Raw genomic sequence first — 24,865 nt, 5'->3', positions numbered from 1 at the left:
TTTCTTTCGTTTTATAAGAAAATAACGGATGCACAATATTTTCCGTGTTATATTATTTTATCGAATTACGTATGATTCATTTCGTTCTATCAAGATAAAGATTGCAACGTTCGACAGATTAGGTTTCATGTTCGTATAAAGATACGTTGTCGTAAAACACGCGTCTGTAAAAGAAAGACACTCTCCGGACAACCTGATATAAAAACGCATCCAAAGTTAGATATTTTACAGCCGAGACAAATTCCTTTCTCGCAGTTTAAATTCCATTTTTCCTATCGTACTGGAAAACATACGAATTTCTATAGATTATTCGCCATCTATTAATCATCCGACATCAAAAGCTCCAACATTCCTCTGACCGGGAATGAATCAAACATTCAAATATTTTCCTCCGCCCATGGAATTCCACAACCTTCGAGCTAACTTACTATTATCCCAGTTATTGGAATGTTCTTCGATAATTGCTGACTAACCACCGATAATCGAACCGGTGTTCCAGTGTGGCGGTCAGAGCGGTGTCTGGACAGCAAGCGTGATCATACTGTCAATCGGAAGCTGGGTCGGGAAAGGGAAAGTTGGCCCACGACCAGCCGATGGCGAGACTGCACACCTGACATCGCCCAAGGAAAGGTTGGAGACCGTGCGGCAGGTTCTTTCCGAGGTGCCTTTGATCGACGGCCACAATGATCTGCCCTGGAACATTAGAAACTTCGTTCACAACCAACTGGCCGAATTCGATTTCGACAAGGATCTACGACAGGTCGCGCCTTGGAGCAAGAGCGCCTGGAGTCAAACTGACTTGGTTAGGCTACGTCAAGGCATGGTCGGCGGTCAGGTAATTATCTTAATTACAAATAGCCCGATTATCCATCGACGGTGCTTGATAATTACGGTTGGCTACGAAAGATAATATGTGGTGTATAAGTCGTGTCCGTGATGATTTTGTGGCTGGTGGCTGTAGATGTGGCTGCTGGGGGTACTGCTATATTTTCTTCCTATTTAGAATCGTGGAATAAAAATCGAACTTCGGTCGCTGGGATTCGATCCCGCGTTCCGAACGTTCGTAACCTAATGAGCTAACCACTGCGCTACCGTTGTCCGTTAGTTGTTTACGTCGAGTGGCGGTATTTGCGCGTGGCGGTATTTGCGCTGTCGAGTGCCGCCACAGATATTTACACGCCATTGCGTCTATTATGGTATTCGAAAAACAGACCTAATTGGTTAGGTCTAAGCATGTTAAATTTCGTATTATTTTGTAGCAACCTCGTGTGACTATCGAAAATTTCATACTATGAAAATGAAACGTAGAACCTGATTAAAAGACGTTTAATTGGAAAATTAAGTTCAATAATTTCTTAGCCACTGTAATATTACGTTAGGTATTTAATTTTGAGCGTTTCAGGGACCGAACTATCCGTGTCTCTTGCTGCTCCATTCTGCGTATATTATCTGCTTTGGTTTGGTGTATGTTCCAAACAATTTGATTAAACGAAGCGACTGTTATTGGCACAATGAAAGGATTTCGATCCGATTCATGATAACATATCGACGCGTTAACGCATCGATTTAACGCGTGATTCGTGAAAGTTGATCAAAATAATTTTACACAGATGGAATTAAAAAGACGTGTGACAAGGACGATCGTCTCCCTTCGCCTTCGCAGATCCGCTCAAACGTTCGTTTCTGTTCACTTTTTTTCTAGTTAATTATCTGGAGAAAAAAAAGATTCGAGAATTAAATTCTCGAAGCGGTAAATAAATAAATAAATATCAACAAACGTATTCGATAAACGAATAGGGAAGAGAATTTGCGTTTAAAGTTCGACTCTTCTATTACCCGATCAACCACTTCCTTTGCTCCAGACTTAAAAATATCAAAGTTTAAAAATAGCAAAGTGTCTGAAGAATAAATCGGTGTTTACCATATAATTAAACACAGGGGTTACTTCGGGTTACTCGTCTGGGACAAGTTGAATGCATCGATTAACGTCACAAAGCCTTGGAAACTCGTCACGCTCGACCATGGTGCACAAACACACGTACACGTTGTGTACAAGCCAGCCGATTTACCCAGCAACATGCTTACAGCCACGTAACCAAAGAATTACGGAAAATTAAAGGAGAAATATTTTCGCAGTACGTTCGCGCATATTTCTCTGTGAACTGAAAAACTTAGGCAAAAGAAGAGAATAATAAAACAAGCCGGCTAGCTACCCCGTGAAATTCGTTCAGTTGTTTATTTGGCCAACTAGAAGGAACGTTGTAATTAATCAGCAACCTCTTTGCAGGGCCGATCTGCCTCGGTGCATGAACAGTTTTCCCAAACTTCCTCGATCTCACGAAAACGATTTTGCTTGCACACAGTTTCGATAGTAGTTGAACGATTACCATGCAAAACTTTTACGTTCATATCGTATGTGCTGTATAAAACATTTAAAAATTTTATTAGCATTGCAACGAGACAGGTAATCACGATTATACCTGTAGTATTTGTAATCAATCTAAAAATATATGTAGCATCGTGGAAACAAAGGCTTGTGGCGGTACTCGACAGTAAATACCACTACTCGACACTAACTAGTGTCGGACGACGGCAGCGCAATGGTTAGCGTTTTTGGTTACGAACGTTCGGAACTCGGGTTCGAATCCCGGCGACCGGAGTCTGGTTTTTCTTCCACGATACAAAAATCCTAAGCACACAGGATAAAATTACCCTCCATAAGACCGCGTAATAAAACCAACAGTAGTCTAGTCCTACGGAATCCCCAAATTATGGGGAACATCAAGTAAATTATTCCAACATTGAAATACTTCAATGCTTGCAATCGAAAACGCTTAAGATCCATTATAAATGCACCCTGGTACGTGACCAACGAACTAATACACTATACTAACACTAAAACTACTAGAACCAGCCAAAATGACTGGTCTTTTAATCCATCTGGGACCATAATCCCTAAACAAGGATTATTGACACATTTATAAAATTGTAGAACCAGTCGTTTTGACTGGTGTGGTATTGCTAGTGTTAGCATCTAACGATCGATGCGGAATTTTCCTGATAAGCGATATCACCATATCGAATGAAACGCGGTACAAATTTTAAAAACTTGTGGGAAGTTGTAGAAAACGAAGAAACTGGTTAATTGGGGTTCGATAAACAGATCGCAGGACCCTTTTACACTTTGACAAGTACCATTCATTTTCACTGGTATTGGTATAAGTAGCCTTGCTACAAAGTTATTTTTACTTTGAATACATAAAAAACAAAATAAAACTCGTTATATTAGCCTTTTAGTTATCGTTGCGAAAGTCATTACATCATTGCGGGGAAAAAAAATATGACACGAAGTAGTAATTTTAAAATAAAATTGTAAAACCAGTCAATTTAACTGGTGTGGTAGTTTTAGTGTCAATTCTCATCTTCGATACGCCCATAGATGGGGGAAAATAAGATTCGCGAAGGAGATTAGTAAAATACGTAATCGTACAAGAAGTTTATCCTTCGACCTTAATCCACCCTATAAAACAACCCTCTTTTGGCAAACTGTAGCTTATTATCGTCGATATCTCCCCTATATCTCGCGATAGCTTTAACGTTTTTTCCCCCTCGAGTTGGCTGATCCTTTGAACAGGGATCACCGGCGTCAAACAAAAATTCTGATCGGATTATTTGCGCCGAAGATGTGGTTCCGTAAAACAAGCATAATCCTTTGGTATCAAGGCGATTTATCGGGACAGAATATCAAAGATATAGCGAACTAAACAGATTTAACGTATTGATCAGTCGTTGAATCTGAAGCGCCCGGAGCACGTTTATAAGTTCGATCGTGACTTGCGGGCGGCAGGACATTTGACCTCTCGCGTGTTTAACCTATTCGTCCGAAAGTGCGATAGGAAACGGAACGTTTCGCAGTTGAAGAGAACAGGTGGTTCGTATACACTGTCGCACGAAAATTTACAATCGTACGGCGTTTATTGTTAGTCGTTTGACCGTTTTCTAATCGTAACTAAGTTTTGTGACAGCATATGTTGGATTAATACGTTATAAAATATAAAATAAAGGAATATAAGATTTTTATATATGTAGTATCGTGAGTGAGAGGCCTGGGAGTTGGCGGGTGAACCGCGTGGAATGTCGCGAGAGCCGAGGCGTTTGTTTTCGATCGCGTAGTTTTGGAAAAAGGGGCCTACAAGCGGTTGCTAAGGGACGAGAAACGAATCAACAGTGATTGCGAGTTGGGTTGCCGAGAGAGTGTTGATTGCGTTTATGACAGCCGAGTCGTTGATTAATTATTTAGTTGTGCTGTTCATTATACGTTTTAGTTGTGCTGTTTTCTGTACGTTTGGTGTGAATAGTTCAGGTTGAACAACAATCGTCTTTTTCTGTCCGATTAACATCTGTATCATCCATTCCTTGTAAATATATTATATCACGATATTACATATATATATTAGGTTGTCCGAAAAGTTTCTTTCGTTTTATGAGGAAATAATAGACGCACAACGTTTTTTGTTTTATATTGTCGAATCACGTACGATCCATTTTGTATTGTTGAGATAAACATCGCGATATTTCATAGACTTGGTTTCAAGTTTGTACGAAGGTTCACTGTTGTAAAGAACACGTTTGCGAAAGAAAGACACTTTCCGGACAATCTAATATAACATAGAATATTAATATACAATTTTGACAGTTTAATATTTGATTAAATTTGAGTTATCTTTTATTCAGGAGGAATTACTTATATGTGTTATATCCAAAAACATTGAAACGTACGGATGTTGCAATAGATCATCACTTATAGAGGAGGAATTGTTATTAAATCTTGCTAGTTCTATAAAAACATTCCATTTGTCGTTGATGAGGTTTAACAGTTTTTATATGATTTGCAAAAATTGAAAGAATAAATGTATATTTTTATATGTTAGTCGTATTTTTTTAATAATATCTTTGGATGGAACATATAGGATGTAGTAGAATGACAAATACAATGTTGTTGCTAAGATACAAGGATGCTGCAATAGATAATCACTAATAAAGGAGGAATTGTTATTAAATCTTCCTAGTTATATAAAAACACTCCATTTGTCGTTTATGAGATTTAACAGTTTTTATGTAATTTAAAAAGTTGAGAGAATAAATGTATATTTGTATATGCTAGTAGTGTTTTTCTAATAATATCTTTGGATGGAACATATAGGATGTAGTAGAATGACAAATACAATACCGCTGATAGGATACGAGGATGTTGCAATAGATCATCACTTATAGAGGAGGAATTGTTATTAAATCTTGCTAGCTCTATAAAAACATTCCATTTGTTGTTGACGAGGTTTAACAGTTTTTATGTAATTTAAAAAGTTGAGAGAATAAATGTATATTTTTATATGCTAGTAGTGTTTTTCTAATAATATCTTTGAATGGAACATATAGGATGTAGTAGAATGTCAAATACAATAGCAAAAGAGCAAATTTTAGAGAAATTGTGTCACGTGTCATATGTTTGTCACCATATATTTATTTATTGCAATATATGCCCTTTTCTCAGAGAATATTGATCTCAGAACTAAAGTGTATTTTCTCTGTATGTAAAATTACTCTACCAATTGAAGTAATTACTCTTTCTGTGCTTAATGGATGATTAGAATTTGCAAAATGAATATTTAAAAGATCGAATAAAACGCTACTGACACGTAAAACGTCAAAGGGAAAGTTGCTGATGAAATGTTAACGTACACTATATGGGAAAATTCATAATGAAAAGGGAAACACTGAAAAGAACAATGAAAAGAACCGCATCCGGAATACTTAATTGCAAAACCGTTTACCAGAATCTGTATGTCCACTTCATTAAATCCCATTCGACTAATTTCGCTCTAACAGAGGAACCATTACGATGAAACAGCGTTGCAAATAACCTTCCATGTCGATTGAAGAGAATAACTTCTATAGCCTGCTTACCATTGGATTACCGTGAAAGTCTTTTCCAGTCTCGTTTGCCTACGCTTTAAAACCTTTCAGAGCTTAAAAGCTGTACGAAAATAAAAAGTAACGCTTTCAGTAATTACTACCAGGTATAATAAAAGCTATCTCGAGAATATTGCTGTATTACACAAAAAGAAAGGAAACTTTCAGCTGGATCGCATCGATAACAGAAAAACATATTTTCTCCAAATATCCAGTTTCCTCTAAGACACAAATTTTCTTTGGTTCGTCTTTCACTATTAATGAAAGCAGATATGTACAGAATGTATCGTCACACATTTATACATATTCGTGTGAACACGATTATTTATAACATACTAAGTACCTTCATTTTTTAACATCTTTCATAAATTAACAAAACAAAAATTAAATTACGAAAGAAGAACGAATAAAATCAGACAATTGTACGGTTTCTTTTAAAATTTCTTGAAAAATACCTATATATCACGGCTCTAAAGTAAATATAAACGCTTGTTTATTTATGATAGAGTATAATTCGTTGGCAAAATTATAAACTAAGAGACTCGGACGTTGTTCTTGTTCTTGTTAGCTGCCGTACAATATTTATGTCGCGATAAAGTTTATTTATTTTCGAACACGATTATCTAACAAAAAGCATTACCATTTAAGGAATACGTTGTCCTCGACTCGTTTGAATGTCAAACTACGCAGAAACATACAAAACGATACATTTCTCTACGATAGAGAAACTATCCTGATTAATTCTAATTAAATTTCATATCGCGTCATACGGATACATATACCATATGATATATTTGTTTGTTATTTCACAGAAACTGCAAGCAAGTAGTAAATACTTAATCTCTAATTAGTTTGCCATTAATTATCAATATTTGATACTATCAATACGAACGATACTTAGGAACGTCGGTGTACATAGGAAACGCTCGCAGTTTCATACGAGTCAGAATACGCAGAAGATGAAAATCGGAAATAGCTTCTGCCTATTTACTTCTCCATTAATTAATAACATTCTGTATCGTTCATACAAACCCACGAAATTATGCCCGTGCGATGTTTACGAACGATAGCGTACGTATAGAACGTTTGGAATTTCGCGCGAGACAGCGTGCAAAGGGCAGAAATCGGACGGACGGTCGACGCAATATTCGTCGTTCGGTGAGAGCCGTTTGAAATCCGGCAAGCAACGTTTCAGCGCAGCGAGCTGGATATCCCCGAGAGCGGCAATATTAAGAAAGACAAGGTTGCCGCGAGATGACACAGAAAACGTTGCTTCTTCGCCAAGGTAACCGTGTAACGCGACACACATAATGAAACACACGGCAACGATAGTGTGCACTAGCTGGCGAAACAGAAAACGGCCCGATATTACGTTGCACAAACACGAGCAAGCCCGATATCATCCCTCTCTGCGCGTTGCACCAGCGTTTTCCACCGCAAGCTCGTTACCGGTTCTCCAGGTTTTCTGACTGCTTCTTTTTACGTAGCAGCTACCTAGCCGGTTGGCTTTCTTCCTGCTCGGCTGTTTCTCGTTTTTCCTCTTCTCCTTTTGCCACGTTCGCGCTGGATATGCCATTACCGCGCCACCCAGCCGAGCATTCGTCGCAGCAACCAACGATCCTGAGAATCGTCAGCGGAATCGCGACGCGTGTCCCCACCTACGAAACGTACGATGGAATTTAGAGAACGAGATTGTACGATGTTTCGCGGTTTAGTTTTCCACTCGGTTGAAGATAGTTTGCGTTTTAGGAGACAACACGAACGATCAACTGTGGAGAATAATAACGTTAGGATAAAGCAGATTTGATGGAGTCTGGCAAACTGCAATATATTAGCGTAAGATCTTCGCTATAATTAGTTTATTTACAATAAACGGATTAAACAGATGTTGGTTAAACAGGAAACGATGATTGTTTAACGCGAACTAATCACAATAACGTATTATAATTAAGACAACTAGATAGTTAATTTGCAACTCGCGTCAACACGGATCCAACGCTCTCTCTTACGCGGACCACATTCTCTCGAGAAAGCTAGCAACGCTATCTCCCTGACTTCACGATTCACACTCTCTGGCTTCTCAACTCGCACTCTCCGACTTCTCAACTCACACTGACTGTTAATTCGTCTTTCTCCCTTAGCGCCCCTTTGTCTTTTATCTTAGCCCCACCACGCACGTGTTCCGCAACCGCTCGTGGCCAGAGTCACGCAAACCTTTCCCACGAAACTATTCGATCGAAGGATCGACGTTACATCGTTGGGCCAGTCGGCACTTCGGCTTTCTCGCGACATTGTTTATAGTTCGCCCGATATCTCTTAGGTCTTTCGTCCACGATACTACATTAGGTTGTCCGGAAAGTGTCTTTCTTTTACAGACGCGTCTTTTACAATACAAACAATACAAATTTTAATAAAAACACGAAACCTAATCTGTCGAACGTCGTAATCTTTATGGAACGTCGTAATCTTTATGTTGATAGAACAAAATGGATCATACGTAATTCGATAAAATAATATAAAACGGAACATGTTGTGCACCATTATTTCCTTATAAAACGAAAGAAGCTTTTCGTATGACCTAATATCTTTTAATTCAACTTTGCACACCGAGTTGTCAAAGTTGTAGGTGGCTACATCATTAGTCCGTAAAATCAGAATAAAACTCGATTTATCTGAATTTGTCGACGGGCAAGTAATTTATGTAATTGGAGTTCGTTTAATAGGAGATCACCGATTTTCCTCGTTACCCATTATTTTTCCTTCGTATAATAGGGACTCGCGTTCAGACAAGTGAATCGAGCCGGCAGAAGTTCGGCTGATCGAACATTAACTGGAATTTCGTTCGAATAAATGGAGTCCAGATGAACGTGGTTCTACCGTAATAACGAACGAATTGAAAAATATTGTGCACTTTAGATCTAACGAGATTAGGGAGTGCAAGTAAAGCCTAGGAATTGGAAAATGCTATTGTCCATTTTAGGTCCAACCACTATGGGGAACAGCGAGTAATTCCAACATAGAAATTCTTCGACGATTCCAATCAAAAACTCTAAGATCCTTGATAGATGCACCTTAGTATGTTACCAACGAAACGATATATCGCGACCTTAAGATACCTACAGTTAAAGAAAAAATATCCAAATTCGGTAATAGATATAACATAAGAACTAACTATTGGGCTTATATAGGCTATAGGCTTACTATAGGCCGTGTTCCTAACCGTCTTCCTTGGTACTATAGTGTCGCAGACAGATCGTCTTACATGACCGTCGAGATATACACAAAATAGCGATAAACGCATAGTTGTCGTCAAGCAGCGAGTTCTAGAAACATCGATTCGCCTTCGGTCCGTTATTTTACACAAAGAAGAGGTGGCATACGTGATCATAGGCGCGAACGGTTGCGAGAACCGAGCGTGGTGGGGGTCGTCTCCCAGAGAAGGACAAAACCGAAGGGCAGTCAGTGGCAAATGAGGATTCAAACGGAGTGTATCGAGAGATTCGGACGAATAAAATCCAAAACAAACTAATTGTATCATCGTTAAATCATTTGTGACGTGTTCATTATAATTTTAAATATTGTTGAAAATAGAAGCTTATATTAACCCGGTTAATTCAGTGTTACAATCATTTGAACTATCTCTGTTATCTTAATCGAAACAGGGGAACGACTGATTCGCGGCGTCGATTATCAGAATTGTAGCAAGAATTTACGTCTCTCGCTGACGCGTTTTCCTCGCGATCGCGTTTCTTCGCGAATGTTCGTAACACCACTAGTTATTCAATTAATTGATACGACCGATTAGATCCGCAGGTTAAAAAGACATTACCCTTTAGATTTAAACGTTAGATTCAGCTGGAACCAAACGTACGATAATCATTTATTATTCACGTTATAGTACCACGCTAGAATAATTTAATTATAATTCTCAATGAAAATTGATTGTAAGCTACTTCCAAATAAAAAGAAAAAGGTCCAACCGGAGAAAATATCAAGAACTGTCGTAGAAACAAAGTGATATGTACACGCCAGTGAATTACGATAATAACAAGTTAACAACGTTGAACGAATTTCTTATTTTCTTACGAGTCCATCTATGCTGATAGAAGAGTATTACGAAAATTGAATCAGAAAATAAGTTTCAACGAACGTGTAATTCATTCGTTTCCAGTTGCACTTGTTTCTCCCTAAGGAAAACAGAAGTCCGCCACAAGGAACCATAAAGGAAACCAATCTCCGCTCCCAGGCGAAGACTGTATACGTAAGAGAAAACGAAAGATGAAAAAAATGTTCTATGTTCTGGTACATCATCTTCCGTATATTGCGTAACCACAACGCAACAATTTTCTTTTTCGATGTCCCTCCTATCAGCTTTGCATTTTCTGTCTTACACGACCAACTCTCGTCTTCAATTTTCTGCAAATTCAATTTATTCCGTCGCGAAAAATAATTTCCTACTTGCCCGGACAAGACGAGTTTCGATTACGAATAATCAAAATGAAAATAAAAATAGATGGAGGCGAAGATAAATTATCGAGCTGTTTTTTAACTTCGGTATGCGTGTCAAAAATTTCGATTCGATTCGTTTAATCATTTAACGAAAGCAACGGAGTTTCACCTGCTATTTATTTATTATTTATTATTCATAATTCGAAGCTTCCGCTCGTCGATAAAAATTCATTACTCGTTGCGTTGTTCGAAAACAACGAAAATATCAAACCTAAGAGGAAATCGATATTTCAGAGAACGCGTGAAAAATGTTATATCGCGCATTGTCCGGTCTTATTATTGAAATGAATCTAAAAATTGTGAAACCAATAAAACTGCAAATAATCGATCGCTACTTCCAAAGTTTCATCGTCACTGAAATTTCAAACTTAGAAAGCTTCGTCGTCGTAAAAATTCTTTGGTATTCGTTATGATCCATCGACGCGTTTCGTTACGTTCAAAGAATTCTGAAAATAACTGTAAATTTGAGATCGAATTAAATTAGAAAATGGATACGACGAGAGACAACGAGAAATTGACATATTCGTATCTTCATTTTTATTCGAAATTGAACCTCGCCAGTTGCTATAACTATATCGTTGCAATCTTTGTGGCCCGATTAACCGCAAGTTACAACGAATTTTCATGCAGACGATTATTTATGGACGCTACGTGATACCATATTTGCGGTACGATGAATCACGAGCGTAGAACCACCCTCGTAAAATTTGTCACAGTTTCGCAGGATAAAGTAATACGTAATAAATTGGAGTACAATAATGGACAACGATCTTATTAAACTGCAATAATGAACCAAAATTCGAGCAGCGTTCCCCATCGATCATCAGACGTTTTAGTTGAATGTGTTGCGAACTCTGTTCACCCAACTTTCTCAGCTGACTGATATAATGGATTACGTGATAAAAGAGGGAACGTATGGAATATAGGTAATTCAAAAATTTATCAAAATATTCTCGATCTTGCGAGTTGATCGTCGAACGATATAAAAATCGATATAAAAATGTAAATCGTCTTTTAAACCACTAAATGAGAGGGGAACGAAAAAAATTAAAAAGTATATGGTATAGAGAAGTCAGAGGAACGTGATACGCTAAAATGTAACGTATAGCGAAAAGCAATTGAATCAAGATATTTCTAAAAAAACTAAAATATTAATAAAATACAAAGACCTTAAAATATGAAAATTGAAATGCCGAGAGTATCAGCGAAATTGCTGAGATATCACATCCAAAAATAAGAAAATAATAGCGACGCAATACATCAACGTCAGGCGCTACGTGTCTTTCAAACAACGACGAATTACTTTGTTCTAAAAACGTGCGGAGAAACGAAATTAGAAATATCGTGGAAGATTCTAAAGGAGATATAGTGCGGAAAACACGCGGTTTTGACTTTCTCAAAAGAGAAAAGTTTCGTTCATTTTTCGCATACCTACGTTCCTTGCAAGTGTATTCAGCGTCGACGATATTTCTCCCCACCCCTCTTTCTCTGCTGTTCCTAATTAACCAAAGAATAATCCGGCTCGTACCTTGTTCACAGTTTTGGGCTGCTTACGTGCCGTGCGAGTCGCAGCATCTCAACGCGGTCCAGCTGACTCTGGAGCAGGTGGACCTCATTAAGAGGCTCATAGAGAAGTACTCGCAACACATGCAGTTCGCTGCATCTTCAACGGGTTAGTATCTTTCACGATTATCCGAAACAGCCACAAATCTGAACTCCACCGCTTCCTGGCTACCCTCTGTTTCTTAAACAGACGAATCGTTAAAAAGAAAGAAAAATATAATAGGCGTGATAAGCGTGATAAACTAAAGAAAAAAACGAAATAGCAAAGATAAGTGGCTACGATGATTAGCAAGAAAGATTTGTCTTTACACTTGGTCTCTCATTATGTTTTTTTTTTATTATTATTTAATTTATACTTTACAATTTGTCCAGCTGGACATACACTATGTTAAATAGGTGTTTTTCTTTGCTTTCTTCAAAAGAGGATATAACAAACTCGATGAGTTAACACTTAGCCAACGGAGCGCGTTTCCACCGCGCATTTTTCCAAGTTCATCGAGGACTGATATTCACTGCTTAAGAAACAAAGAAATCTAAAAATTACTTAAGCGGTCAATTATGATTTTATTTAACGATTTCAGATATTGTTTATACAAAACATCAAATTGAAAGTATAACAAAATATAGGTAAAATTAAAAACATTGAAGGTGACTAAAGATAAATAACACGATTTGAACGTGAAATGAAAAATTCATAATGCATTCTAATATTTTTTTACAGTGTGGTATCGTTCGATTGTAACTTTATTTTTAGTCATAATTGACAGTGTAACTTTTTAATTAATTTTAACACCACTAGATTGGTGTACTTTATTATATACTGTACTTTATAAAAGCAGAAAAGTTGGCGCAATTAATTGGGAACAGTTCCAGGTAAACATAACTGATAATAACAACAAACAAGAAAAGAAAACGCGTTTCTAAAGTGAAAAAGGGAGATCTCCCCTCTGCGAAGAACATCGTTGCGTGACCAAACGGGGAGAGCTCCCTATTCGGTTGGCACCGAACACTTAACAGTTGATTAACAGTCTAAGTTAACACTTAGAAGGGACAAGACCGAGGAAATAAACAATTCAAAAGATTAAGAAACGTTTGCCCGGTACATAACTCAATATTATGTCTACAAACGAGATTGTACAGATGATACTGACTTAATTTTCAGAGATTCTGGATGCTCACGAAAGAGGCAGGATAGCTTCATTGATTGGGGTGGAAGGTGGACATAGCCTAGGAAGCAGTTTAGCTGTTTTAAGAACACTGTATCAATTGGGTGTACGGTATCTCACACTCACGCACACTTGTAACACACCGTGGGCGAAAAGTTCGTCGGTAGAAGACGAAGAGGAGGATGGTGAGTAATATAGATGAACTGTGAATATTTAAGTAAATTTACCTTTCTACGAACGTAATTAAAAAAAAAAAAAAAAAAAAGCGAGAAATAAACAGAAATTAGCTTTATCCAATAAATGTTATTACGAGTGTGTTTGGGGTGTTTTATATATTTCTTGAAATTTCTTATAAATATATAACAATCTAGATACAAAAATATTTGCAATGGAATTTTATTTTGTGTTGAGATTGACTGGTAGAATATAACTTAACTGGTAAGAACACATAGAAAATACGGTTAAAGGCAATATGATTTGCAAGTGATTTTACTGCTAGCGATGAACGAATGTCGAATAATTAATAAAGTACAATATGGTGAATTTAATTTGTCGACGTTGACTGCTAAAGGAAAGAGTGGATGCATTTGTAATAGAAAAATATATTGAAATAAGTATAGGTATAAGTACAGGTATATTGTATGCTGATCCAGATCCTCATTCTTTCAGTGTTACAATACAATAGAAGAAGGATGATAGAGAGCACGTTCATATATTTATGGCAAAGGACATTAACAAAAAGTTAACTTTGCTGTGTAGCTCTAGCCGAAGGATACAAGAAACAGCGATAGAAATCTACCTATAGCTCTTTTGTTTGTAGACCTTGCAACCCAAAACAAAGCTTATATTCAAGGACACAGTAATATGCACCTCTCTTTATTTCAAGTTTTTTCACTGAATTCTATTCTCTTCGTAACAGCGTGTTCTCCGAGTCACGGATATACAAAAGAAAAGGTGTAGAGCTTTTCTCGAAGTAATTACTTCAACATTTTTCACACTGAAATGACAATGAAATTAAAAATATTCGATATCGCGACTATCGCGTACATATCCAATGAAACATAGTATATTATGTAATCTTTATTGTACTCGTTACTATATTATCATATTATATTATATAAGCTATAAAAAGATATAGTAATAGCATAACACGATCGGAAAATGAAAAATTCCAAGTTTCGTTGTATCAGGGAGATAAATGTTTCGACGGTAAGTAAAGAGAGGGAGAAAGCTAAGTTCTCGTTTGTTTTAGGAGGCGGTCTAACGGCGTTCGGGAAAACAGTAGTTCAGGAAATGAATAGGCTGGGAATGCTGATAGACCTTAGTCATACAGCGAGGGCAACCATGAGGGACGCTTTAAGAGCCAGCAAAGCACCCGTCATTTTTTCTCACTCCTCGGCCTTCGCTATTTGTAATTCCTCGAGGAACGTTCCCGACGACATTTTAAGGCAGCTGGTAAGCAAAAGCCACGTTATTCGACTGTTTTCCCGTTTAATTAAATTTAAATTAAGATAAAAATTTCGCTGAAAAAGATTAATATATCGGAACGAGTAAGAAAATAAATCTAATTATATTCAAATTATTAAAATTACCGATCCTCCCTCGGAAAGACACATTTTCAGGAGCAGAACGAAAATTAAATTCAAGTTTCATAAAGGAAAGATACGCAAGAGCTTTGGTATTAAATAAGAAGAAAAGGCAGCCGACAAATAATAAAAATTCTGAAAATTTTCTAAAAGATATTTCGAACTGAATTATCATCTTCGTTGTTGGAGAAAAAATAGAGACATACGTATACAGTGCAGTGAATAATTATAAACTCAAACCTTATTTTCACATTTGTCATGACATTGGAAGAAACATCGACGAAATTGTCTGTATAATTTCATGTTACAATACAAAACAAAACTGACGATGCAACAAACAAAAATTATCTTCTTTCGAAGTCTGAAAAATATTACAATTTTCTCTTAAAATTGTGTATTCCACTGCAAAAAAGATATAAAGTCAATGTTACACGTAGATTTCGTTAAATGTTTTGTGTATTTTCCTTTACTTCTTGTTGCTTCTATTAATCTGTTAGATATACTATCCACTAACTTACTCTTAAAGTTTCGTTTTGAATATCCCCTACGGATTTCATTCTTTATTCAAGTTCAACCATATTTTCTATAGGTGACTTCTCCTCGTAAACTTTTCTTCGTAGAATTCCCCGCAGGTCTCGATCGGGTTCAGATGAGGACTCGACGCTAGCCATGATAATAATTCTGTTGGAAATCCTGGAACCACGAAATCCTGGAACCACGGCTTCCTTCCTAACACCGGCTATACGAATAGCAACATTGTCTTGTTGAAAAACTGGCTTTCTGTCTTCTATTTCATTTACGAGGGACGATAATTCTCCGTGTAACGGAGGTAATCAGGAGCTGACATCCTACAGCGTTCGATTTATCCCTTACAAAAGCAATTTCGCTTGTCCAGACATGAACAGTGATTTCTTGGAAATAAGATTAATAATCACTAATAAGAATAATAATCGAATAAAATAACGTGGTGGACGGTGTGACGTGTTGTTGGTTAAATCAATAATCGGACGAGTTAATTTAATCAACTATATTTACAGATATTTTAAAGTGTAGGATACAAAGTTAATCGCAAGCGTTGTTCACTTGATGATACTCGTTATAAGATTGATTCGTTATACTAGTTCGCTCGACTGACTGACTTACTGACTCGATATTGATATTCATTCGCACTACTACTGACTAGTGGAGAACTTTTTTTTTTACTTGGTAGACTTTTTACAATCAATTGAGAATTATAAGTAAATTATTTTGGCGTGGTACTGTAACTTGGATTATAAGAGTTTATAGTATGTTTGATTCTAGTTGAATCTAATGCTTAAATCTGAAGGGTATTGTCTTTTTAGTCTGATCCGTCGTGTCAAGTAATTGAGTAACTAGTGGGTTTTGGTGGTTGTTAACTCTTGTATTATATCTGTTACTAAATTTGGATATTTCTTCTTTAACTGTGGCTATCTTAAGGTCGCTGTGTATTGTTTCATTGGTAACATACCAAGGTGCATCTATTAAGGATCTTAGAGCTTTTGATTGGAATCCTTGGAGAATTTCTATGTTGAAATTACTCGCTGTTCCCCATAGTTGGATCCCATAGGTCCAAATAGGTTTTAATATGGCTTTATGTAGCATTATTCGTGGAGAACTTGGTCGTCTATTTATACTGGTCGAGAAGGGGGACCGAAAGCTTTGTCCAGAGTTTGTCTATTACATTATGTGCGTCGTGTAGTGTTAATCCTCTGTAGCAGAACAACTATGTGAAGCATCTGCGTATCGCGACGTCCTAAGACGCATATGCCGCTATACATCCTAAGACGCATATGTCTCTACAATAACATAAGAAAATATGTTTGAGTTTATAATTATTCGTAGCGCTGTGCATAGTGAAAAAATATTCTCTGCTATACGATAGCTTGTAAAACGTTTGTCAAATAAAAGTCCTGTTCGAGGATCTGTTAACGATCTACGTAGATTTGTTGCGAAATAAGTTTCGTCGAATTGAAAAGAAAAGTGACGGTTTTTGCGCTTTCTCTCGCACCAGATCGTTCTTCTTCCTCTCCACAGGATGGACGATTATCTGTGCAGCTGGTCTCCCAGTGACACGAAACATTTACCACCGGCTATTCGTTTCTATTGTCGGGTTTTCTGCTCCATTATAGGAAACCTCTTCGCGTTCCCTCGTTAAACGACAAATTAGTAGGGCGAGAAATTAACGGATTTATCTGTTCCCCTGTTCCTCGTTGGCTTCGTATCTTTCCACAAACCGCAATTTTCTTCCTCGAATCCCCTCGAGTGGCAGATTTTTCCTCGTCTCGCTAGAATTCTACGCTGCGTTTCGTAACTGTAAAACCACCCGAAAGAACTTTTAATTCTTACGTATACATCATCAACTTGATAACTACGCCGTGTTTGACATTTTTTTCATGTTTGACATGTTTTTGCGCAGATACACGCGGAATCAGCGTAGGAGAATGCTTCATTTTACAAAAATTGAACCCTGAATACAGCAAGATGGAATTGTAACACAATTTTTATAAATTTAACTGTTACATTCTGCGTATTTCTAATCGGATTTCGTTGCCTCGTACTTTGTAACTCGTACTTGGAAAAGAATAGAAAATTTGATTTTATAGTCGTAAAACACACACCTATACACGTTCTTGAGACATAACATACATAGGTACATAGATGTATTTTATCGATATTAAACAGACTAATAGACACAGTATATGTTCGATATAAAATGAGAATAATATATAATAATCGTAATAATAATAACAATAATACAATGGAAATCAAGTAAAAGTTATTTTACGATAATTGAGATGAATTTTTAAAATATTCCAAAAAATTACACAGTGAACATTATTAAGCGATATTTTGACATAGAAACCTGTATAAACGCATTGTTTTAGCTTGACGAGAGAGTTATCTCGTTACGAAGCTTGAAACTGTCCGAGATCGGCATTTCACAAGTGCTCTTCCGTTACTCGATGGTTACAAAAGATCTTCGGTTCTCTTATAAAGCCAGTAATATCCTATGCAATTCTCTGATCAAAGGGAATAAGCATTACATAGCTAAATCTGTAAGAAAATATCAGAGAAGAACAATTTACGATTTATTCAAGTCGTCGATCGTTATAACGTTTCTGAATCGTGGAAAGAAATTTTAGAAAAGAATCCAATATAGAATCTGTTAAAAGTTCGACTTTATTACATTTACTTTAACGATGTTAAACCGTCGATAAATTCTTTCCTCTCGAATAAAACAACGTTCATTCGTTATCTATTCGAAAATAAGAAAGATCTTCGGCGGAGGTGTAGTTGGAGGAGATAGGTGAAAAGAAGAGTTTGCGTTTCGTCCCGGGACTACCGGTGGACTCGTCAGTAAGGCTATGCCCGGTAGTCCCTACCTTAGACGTAAAGGGAGTCTCGCTAGATGCAGTATTTGTATCGTGCTCCAGTATATTCGACCGCTAGCGAGATAGACAGACTCGTTGTCGTCGTAGTAGCCCTCTGGTGTTGACGGTTGGTACCCGCGGATCGCCCGGGAGGTGTTGCGCCGCGTTGATGCCTCGACCTGTCGGCGTCCTATTGATACCGATCCGCCACAGATCGTTCTTTAAAATAAGATTCGTAACATTCTGGACCAACATTTAGGTTCGTTTGCGACAGGTTTCTACGGTACAGTACAGTTGTCCAAAAGAGGAAACACAGGTACGTACGATGCAGACGAAATGCGGTTACGCGAGAACATTGCGGTAGATTTGATCGAGGAAGGCGTGACGATAGTTGCGGTCAGAATTTGCGGTCAATACAAGGCACGACCAAGATTTCAGACTTCGAGCGGAATAATCGAACTTTTCGTCGATCCGAAAGCTAGCGTGTTCCTTATTTATTTCAGGTGAAAGGTTCCAGTCGCCAATCTTCAAATTTTCAAGTTTTCGATTTTCCAAGTTTTCGAGTCACCGAAGACTGAAAAATTCATCGAACGCGTCGAATCTTTAGGTTTCTAAGTTTTCAAACGCTCGAATCTTCGGACATTTAAATTTGTAAACATCCAGCCATCTAAATTTGCTTAAAATTCAAACTTTCGAACGTTCAGGTATCCAGATTTCCAAACACTCGAGTTTCCAAATTTTTTAATCTTGCGAACCTTGAACACGCGATCCTTCGAACTTTTCAATTTCCAAATTCCATCGTATCCCAAAAATTTTGCCTGCTATTGTGCCTGATACCATCCAGCCATTTTAAATTTTTGGATAAAGATACACGAAAGTATGAGATTTAAAGCTCGGATAAGTTTTTTTTATAAGAAGCACGATCGAAACTTCGAGCGACTTTATCGAACGATGCAACATATAATGGAATTTCATTTGTAGGCTGCTAACGGTGGATTGGTGATGGTGACGTTTTATAATTACTTCGTGAAATGTGGCTCTCAGGCGACCGTCTCCGACGTTGCCGAGCACATTTACTACATTAAAAACCTAATTGGTGTGGACCACATCGGTGTCGGTGGCGACTTCGATGGTATCAACAAGTAGGTACATTTTTTTCTTTAACACGTTCTATCGCGCAAATCCATATACATATGCACGATAGAATACACAATCGCAAATAAATAAACCTTTCGAAACTTTCCAATTTCTGCAGTTGTTACTCAGAACTTTTACGTATTAGCCGTGTTCGATGGTAATAACGTTTCCTAAAATAGTACAAACATGTTAGATATATAACACGTAGAAGCCTCAGATGGTAACAAACGAATAATTGTCATTAAATATACGATGTATACAATTTCTGCAGTTGTTACTTGGAACTTTTACGTTTTTAATTGTATTGCGGTTATACAGGGTGGTTGGTATTAGCTGTATTCGATGATAATAACGTTTCCTAAAATAGTACATACATGTTAGATATATAACACGTAGAAGCCTCAGATGGTAACAAACGAATAATTGTCATTAAATATACGATGTATACAATTTATATACAGGGTGGTTGGTAACTGGTGGTACAAGCGGAAAGAATTCTACGCGAAAAAAGAAGTTGAAAATGTAGAATAAAAATTTTTTTTTAATTTTTCCATCGAGACAACGATCTACAGTGAGATCCGTTATAACGTACCGCACGCGTACCGAACGAAAATTCAAAGTCGATTTTCTCGAAAACAAAGCCTCAAACGAAAAATTTTTATTCTACATTTTCGGCTTCTTTTTTCACGTAGAATCACCCCCTTTCCGCTTGTACCACCAGTTACCAACCACCCTGTATATAAATTGTATACATCGTATATTTAATGACAATTATTCGTTTGTTACCATCTGAGGCTTCTACGTGTTATATATCTAACATGTATGTACTATTTTAGGAAACGTTATTATCATCGAATACAGCTAATACCAACCACCCTGTATAACCGCAATACAATTAAACATGTATGTAAATCAAAAGATCGTTTATATCGTCAAATATGATTCATTCCCGACGTATATATCTGTCTAGAAAAACTCATAAAAAGTCCTACGGTATTTTTCTGCTTGCCTGGAAAAAGATAAACACGAAGAAAAGTCGTCTTCGTTATAAGCAACCGGTGGATCTTTACGGATGTAAATATGCAAAAATGCACAGAATGTTCGTAACACGCAAATGTACGTAGAATACTCAGAGTCTAGCACCTGGCATAGCTCGGTAGGTGAGACGAGTTTCTCCTTACGTTCTGTTCCATTATTTTGCCTTTACAAAAATACGAATCTTTCGTAAAAAAAGTCTAAAGAGAAAACACCTCACTGAAACACCACACATTAAAGAAATAAAATATACAAACTCGAAGATGGTATCTCGCTGGGGGTAGCCATCCACATGCTATTTAGCAATAAAGCTAGACGAATTTACCGAATGTCCAGCTAGACAAATTGTAAAGTACAAATTGAATAATAAAAAAAAAGAAAAAAAAACGAATCTGCACAAATATCCGCGGTCCGGTTATGAGCCATTTCTACGAATGGACATCGAAGTCGGTGTAATATCCGAATAGGAAACATCGTGAATCGTGGGTCGAATTTGATATTCCATAAGTTTAATCAAGAGAGTACGCACGGCTGTAATTAAGCTTTTCGATGCGGCGACGTTGGTCGAAAAGATTTATAGTCACAAGGGTGCGGCGGCGTAAACCTTCCTGTGAACACATTTACCGGCTCGTGTCGGGTAATTCATCGTGTTTGTGCAAGTTATCGTAAACCGATGAACGGAGAATTAATGGCACTGTAAATCTAATTACAAGACCATAGACTTTCCGTTTTTCCTTTCGATATTCTGTTACACGATGGATGCTTGGTGGTCCGTTACAATGGGTTATCGATCATCGAAAAAAGAAAAATAAAAAGAAAAAATACAGAGAGCAGGAGAATGGAGTTTGAGGTACACGTCGGAAAGAATTACGGGTTGTTTAACTCATTTGGATTCATGGTGGGAAAGATAAGCTGTAATTTAATGCGTTTGAATGTAAATCTTCGTGATTAATGTCTGTTATTACTGGATACAAACTGATAGAACGAACGTGGGACAACAGTGCTTGGACAAATGTTCCTTTTATTTATACACTGGCATCGATTTAGTAACTCTTGATGTTAATTAGAACGGAGATTATTCGCGAGGGAAGTAGAGTCGTTTGAATAATTATCTAATGGAATAGATTGTACGTATACAAACGGATATATTCAATGATCAAAGTTTCACTCTGAGGTGGAGTTGAATGTAAGTGCCCCAAGAAATGCTCTTGATGTTCAACAAAAAGGATTTATTAAACGATTAACGATCAACGATTAACAATCACGCTTCTCGAATATGTTTGCTTCGCTGTTACGCTAGACCCTTCGCACTTCGTTGTTCGAAACGGAATGAATCTCTTTCTTTCTTTTCGTCGCCCCTTCAATATCCCCACTATCCGTGCGTTTGTTTGGCATCCGCGACCGTTGCCATGCACGCCTTCTCGAACATTCGGCGAAAGGACCGTTGGGATATTGATAGCTCATTAGGTACTTCGCTTCGGCGATATACATTGTTGCCGAGTGTCGCGAAGCCATCGGAAAGTTCCGTTGTCGCGTGGCGCTGCAACTCAAAGTTTCTAAATTTTGTAAAACGAGCAGATGTATCTTATACGAATTCCTCGTCTCTTCGAATTATTAAAATCCTCGTGTATCTAATAATCCATCAAATCCATCGTTAATAACCGTAAAAAAATTACGATATAAAAATTGCCATTGCTCTCTATTCATTTTCATCGCTATAATTATTATACGTTACTTGAAATAAATTGGACATTTTGATACGCGCATTGTAAAATATGAAAAGTCGCAAAGATCAACGTTGCAACTATTCATTTCCAGTTTGATCGTAATCAAACTCGGGCACGACTTGTTACAAGGAATCGATTCTGTTGACAGGACACCCAGAGGACTGGAGGATGTCTCCAAGTATCCGGAACTGTTCGCCGAACTTCTTCGAAGTGGGAACTGGAACGTGTACGACTTAAAGAAAGTCGCCGGACTGAACCTGCTGAGAGTCCTTCAAAAGGTTGGAACGCGTTCAAATCTAAATTCGAATCTTCCTGCCAGGTTGTTACACCGCGAGCATCCCAATTGTTCCTTATACGACACGAAAATAAAAACAGTCTGTAGTCTGTTGTTTAATTCTTTGATTCTGAAAATCGAATAAATTTGAAGCAAGACGATTCTACAAGAGTTTTAATTAACTTTCGCTCAATCGATTATTAAACGAAGGACATAAACGAAATAAAGGAATTGAAAGGGGAAACAAACACTTCTCTTCTGAAAGACCATTTTCTCTAGGAAAAGATGGAAATATTTTTGTTTTACGAAAACTTAGGACAAAAGTAAAACTTTTTTATGAGAATGATATCTTGCGTAGATTTGCGATTTTTTTTAAAGAGAAAACTGCACGTACGTGTTATTCGTTTCAGGTGGAAAAAGTGAGGGACGACATGAGAACAGCCGGTATGACGCCTTCCGAAGAATACCTTCAGGATTCTCCCGACACAACCGGCAGTTGTGCGCTCGATATCAATTCCGTGCAAACGGTCATGGAGATTTGATCGTTCTATCGTGCCCTTCTATAGTTTCCGGATGGTGTGCAAATTACTTCTCCACGAGCACCCTGCCGTCCTATGCTCGACTAGACGAGCTGAGTCGCGTCGGAACCGGAGAAGCCCTAGCAGAACGAGCGATCCAAGAGAGAGAAAGAGAAAGAGAGCTTCTCATTGCTTGATTCTTGCCCGCCTACAAAATCTGTCCCTTTTTAGATGCTCAATCAGGATAACAATTGAACGAGAGAAAAAAGAAAGGATGAAGAACCTACCTCGAACGAAATACACAGCTTCGAATGTCTAATTTGCTGGGCTGTAGGTTTCTTTTGCTTGAAAGCACAAACATAGAATATTATTATTTTTCAACGAGCCTCTGCAAAACTGTTAATTCGCCATGTTTATAATTATTCGAACGATTAAGAAAATACGACGATCGTGTTTTTATCATAACATTTATTTTATTATCGTTAACGTTAAAATAATCATTAAGCATTACGAAATTCACGTTCTAAATTACCCATGTATCTGTCAACAATAATTTAAGGCTTAAGTTTTAAGTAGAGGAAAACTGATTATAAAATCGTCTGTATTTTAACATTTATAACAACCATATTTTGGTATCTCGTACATATGTTTCAGAACAGACATGTACAAGGTAACAATGCTATTTTTCATAGGAGTAATAGCAACGCATTGTAAAATTTATTATAAAAAGAAATACGTGTATTCTAATATGCAATCTTTGAATAAAGCGTAAACAGATTTTTCTCCATTTCATAGTTTTACGATACAAAAGCTGTTAATTCGAAGAATTGTGTACATCACTGGGAGAATTTAAAATTTTCATTGTCGTTCGAAGAGTTATAGAGCGCTGTGTTCTTCAAGAAAATAAGTTTTGTCGAAAATCAGGCTATATCCTACAATTTGATATTGTATACGTGCGAGTATATATACCTCCGACGTATGTTTAAAAACACCACTAAATAATTTAATGAAAAAGAATTTAGTTTCAAATCGATCAGTTACAATTAAAAAGATCATACTTCTAGATAATGTTTTTGACGTACTAGAAGTACCAAATTGCATGAAATTCTTGTAAAAAATGATTTCTGAAATGCCAAACAAAACGATCAATTATGCGTAAATCGGTACACCGAAAAAAATAAAGAGAACATATTGTGACAATATAGAAATCTTCTAAACTATGTCACTGTCGTACTGTAAAAGAAAAAAATATTATGTGTAAACCCGGCTGTGTATCTTCATATGTCTTCCCCCCTTCGTTGCACCAAAAATACGTGCACTTTAGCGTTAATAATTTGAGGAATCAAAATGAGCAAATCCATATCTGAAAGAATCACGGGTTTATTTGAAAAACATTATTATAGTCGTTGAAGTGAAAAAGGTTTCAGAAGGAAAACATATCTGTTTTAACGAAATGACGCAAAGAAAAAGCATATTCGCAAAGTGAATCTTGCTGTTAGTATTATAGAGAGGAGAATATTGTTATACAAAACAAAATGCTTTCAAAAAATAAGAGATACTTGGATAAGATAAAAATTGCTCACAAGAACTATTGTCGATAGAATTCAAACGTGTGTGAGTGTTTCTCAACGTGTTATGTCGGATGTAATCTATCACTTATACACATCCAAATTTTCCTCGACAAAAGCATCATCTAATATCTTCGACGACTCGCTGGAAGTTTCTGGGGTTTTGATAAAAATTCACCCCTGCGATTTTCATGTGTCACCATTCACCTATTTGTGTCCTGTGTGCACTTACTATGTGATTCATGCGAGTTGATTCTTCAGAAAAAATTGCTATCGGATAACAAACAGAATGAAGATAACTCGTATGGATTATACCTAACTCCTACACGAGGAGTAGGTAAGAAACTTTAGAATATCAAAAATTCCGTTGTAGCTTCGCAGCGGATTCTATAAATAAATGTTTCTATTGTATACTTGTCA

General features: G+C 37.1%; 1 protein-coding gene across 1 annotated transcript; it reads left to right on the top strand.

Annotated features, from left to right (window-relative positions):
* Window positions 1-481: 481 nt before the first annotated feature.
* On the top strand, window positions 482-24,865 carry LOC100744062 (dipeptidase 1-like; the record flags this gene model as incomplete). Its single annotated transcript, XM_033320695.1, has 7 exons — window positions 482-835; window positions 12,019-12,151; window positions 13,205-13,393; window positions 14,461-14,663; window positions 19,168-19,328; window positions 22,234-22,363; window positions 22,770-24,865. Coding segments are annotated over 7 exons (1,302 nt in total), but the record flags the coding sequence as incomplete, so codon positions are not given.

Source organism: Bombus impatiens, unplaced genomic scaffold (assembly GCF_000188095.3).
Source record: "Bombus impatiens unplaced genomic scaffold, BIMP_2.2 scf_0325, whole genome shotgun sequence".
NCBI classification, from domain to species: Eukaryota; Metazoa; Arthropoda; class Insecta; order Hymenoptera; family Apidae; genus Bombus; species Bombus impatiens.
This window is presented reverse-complemented; position numbering and strand designations above follow the sequence as displayed.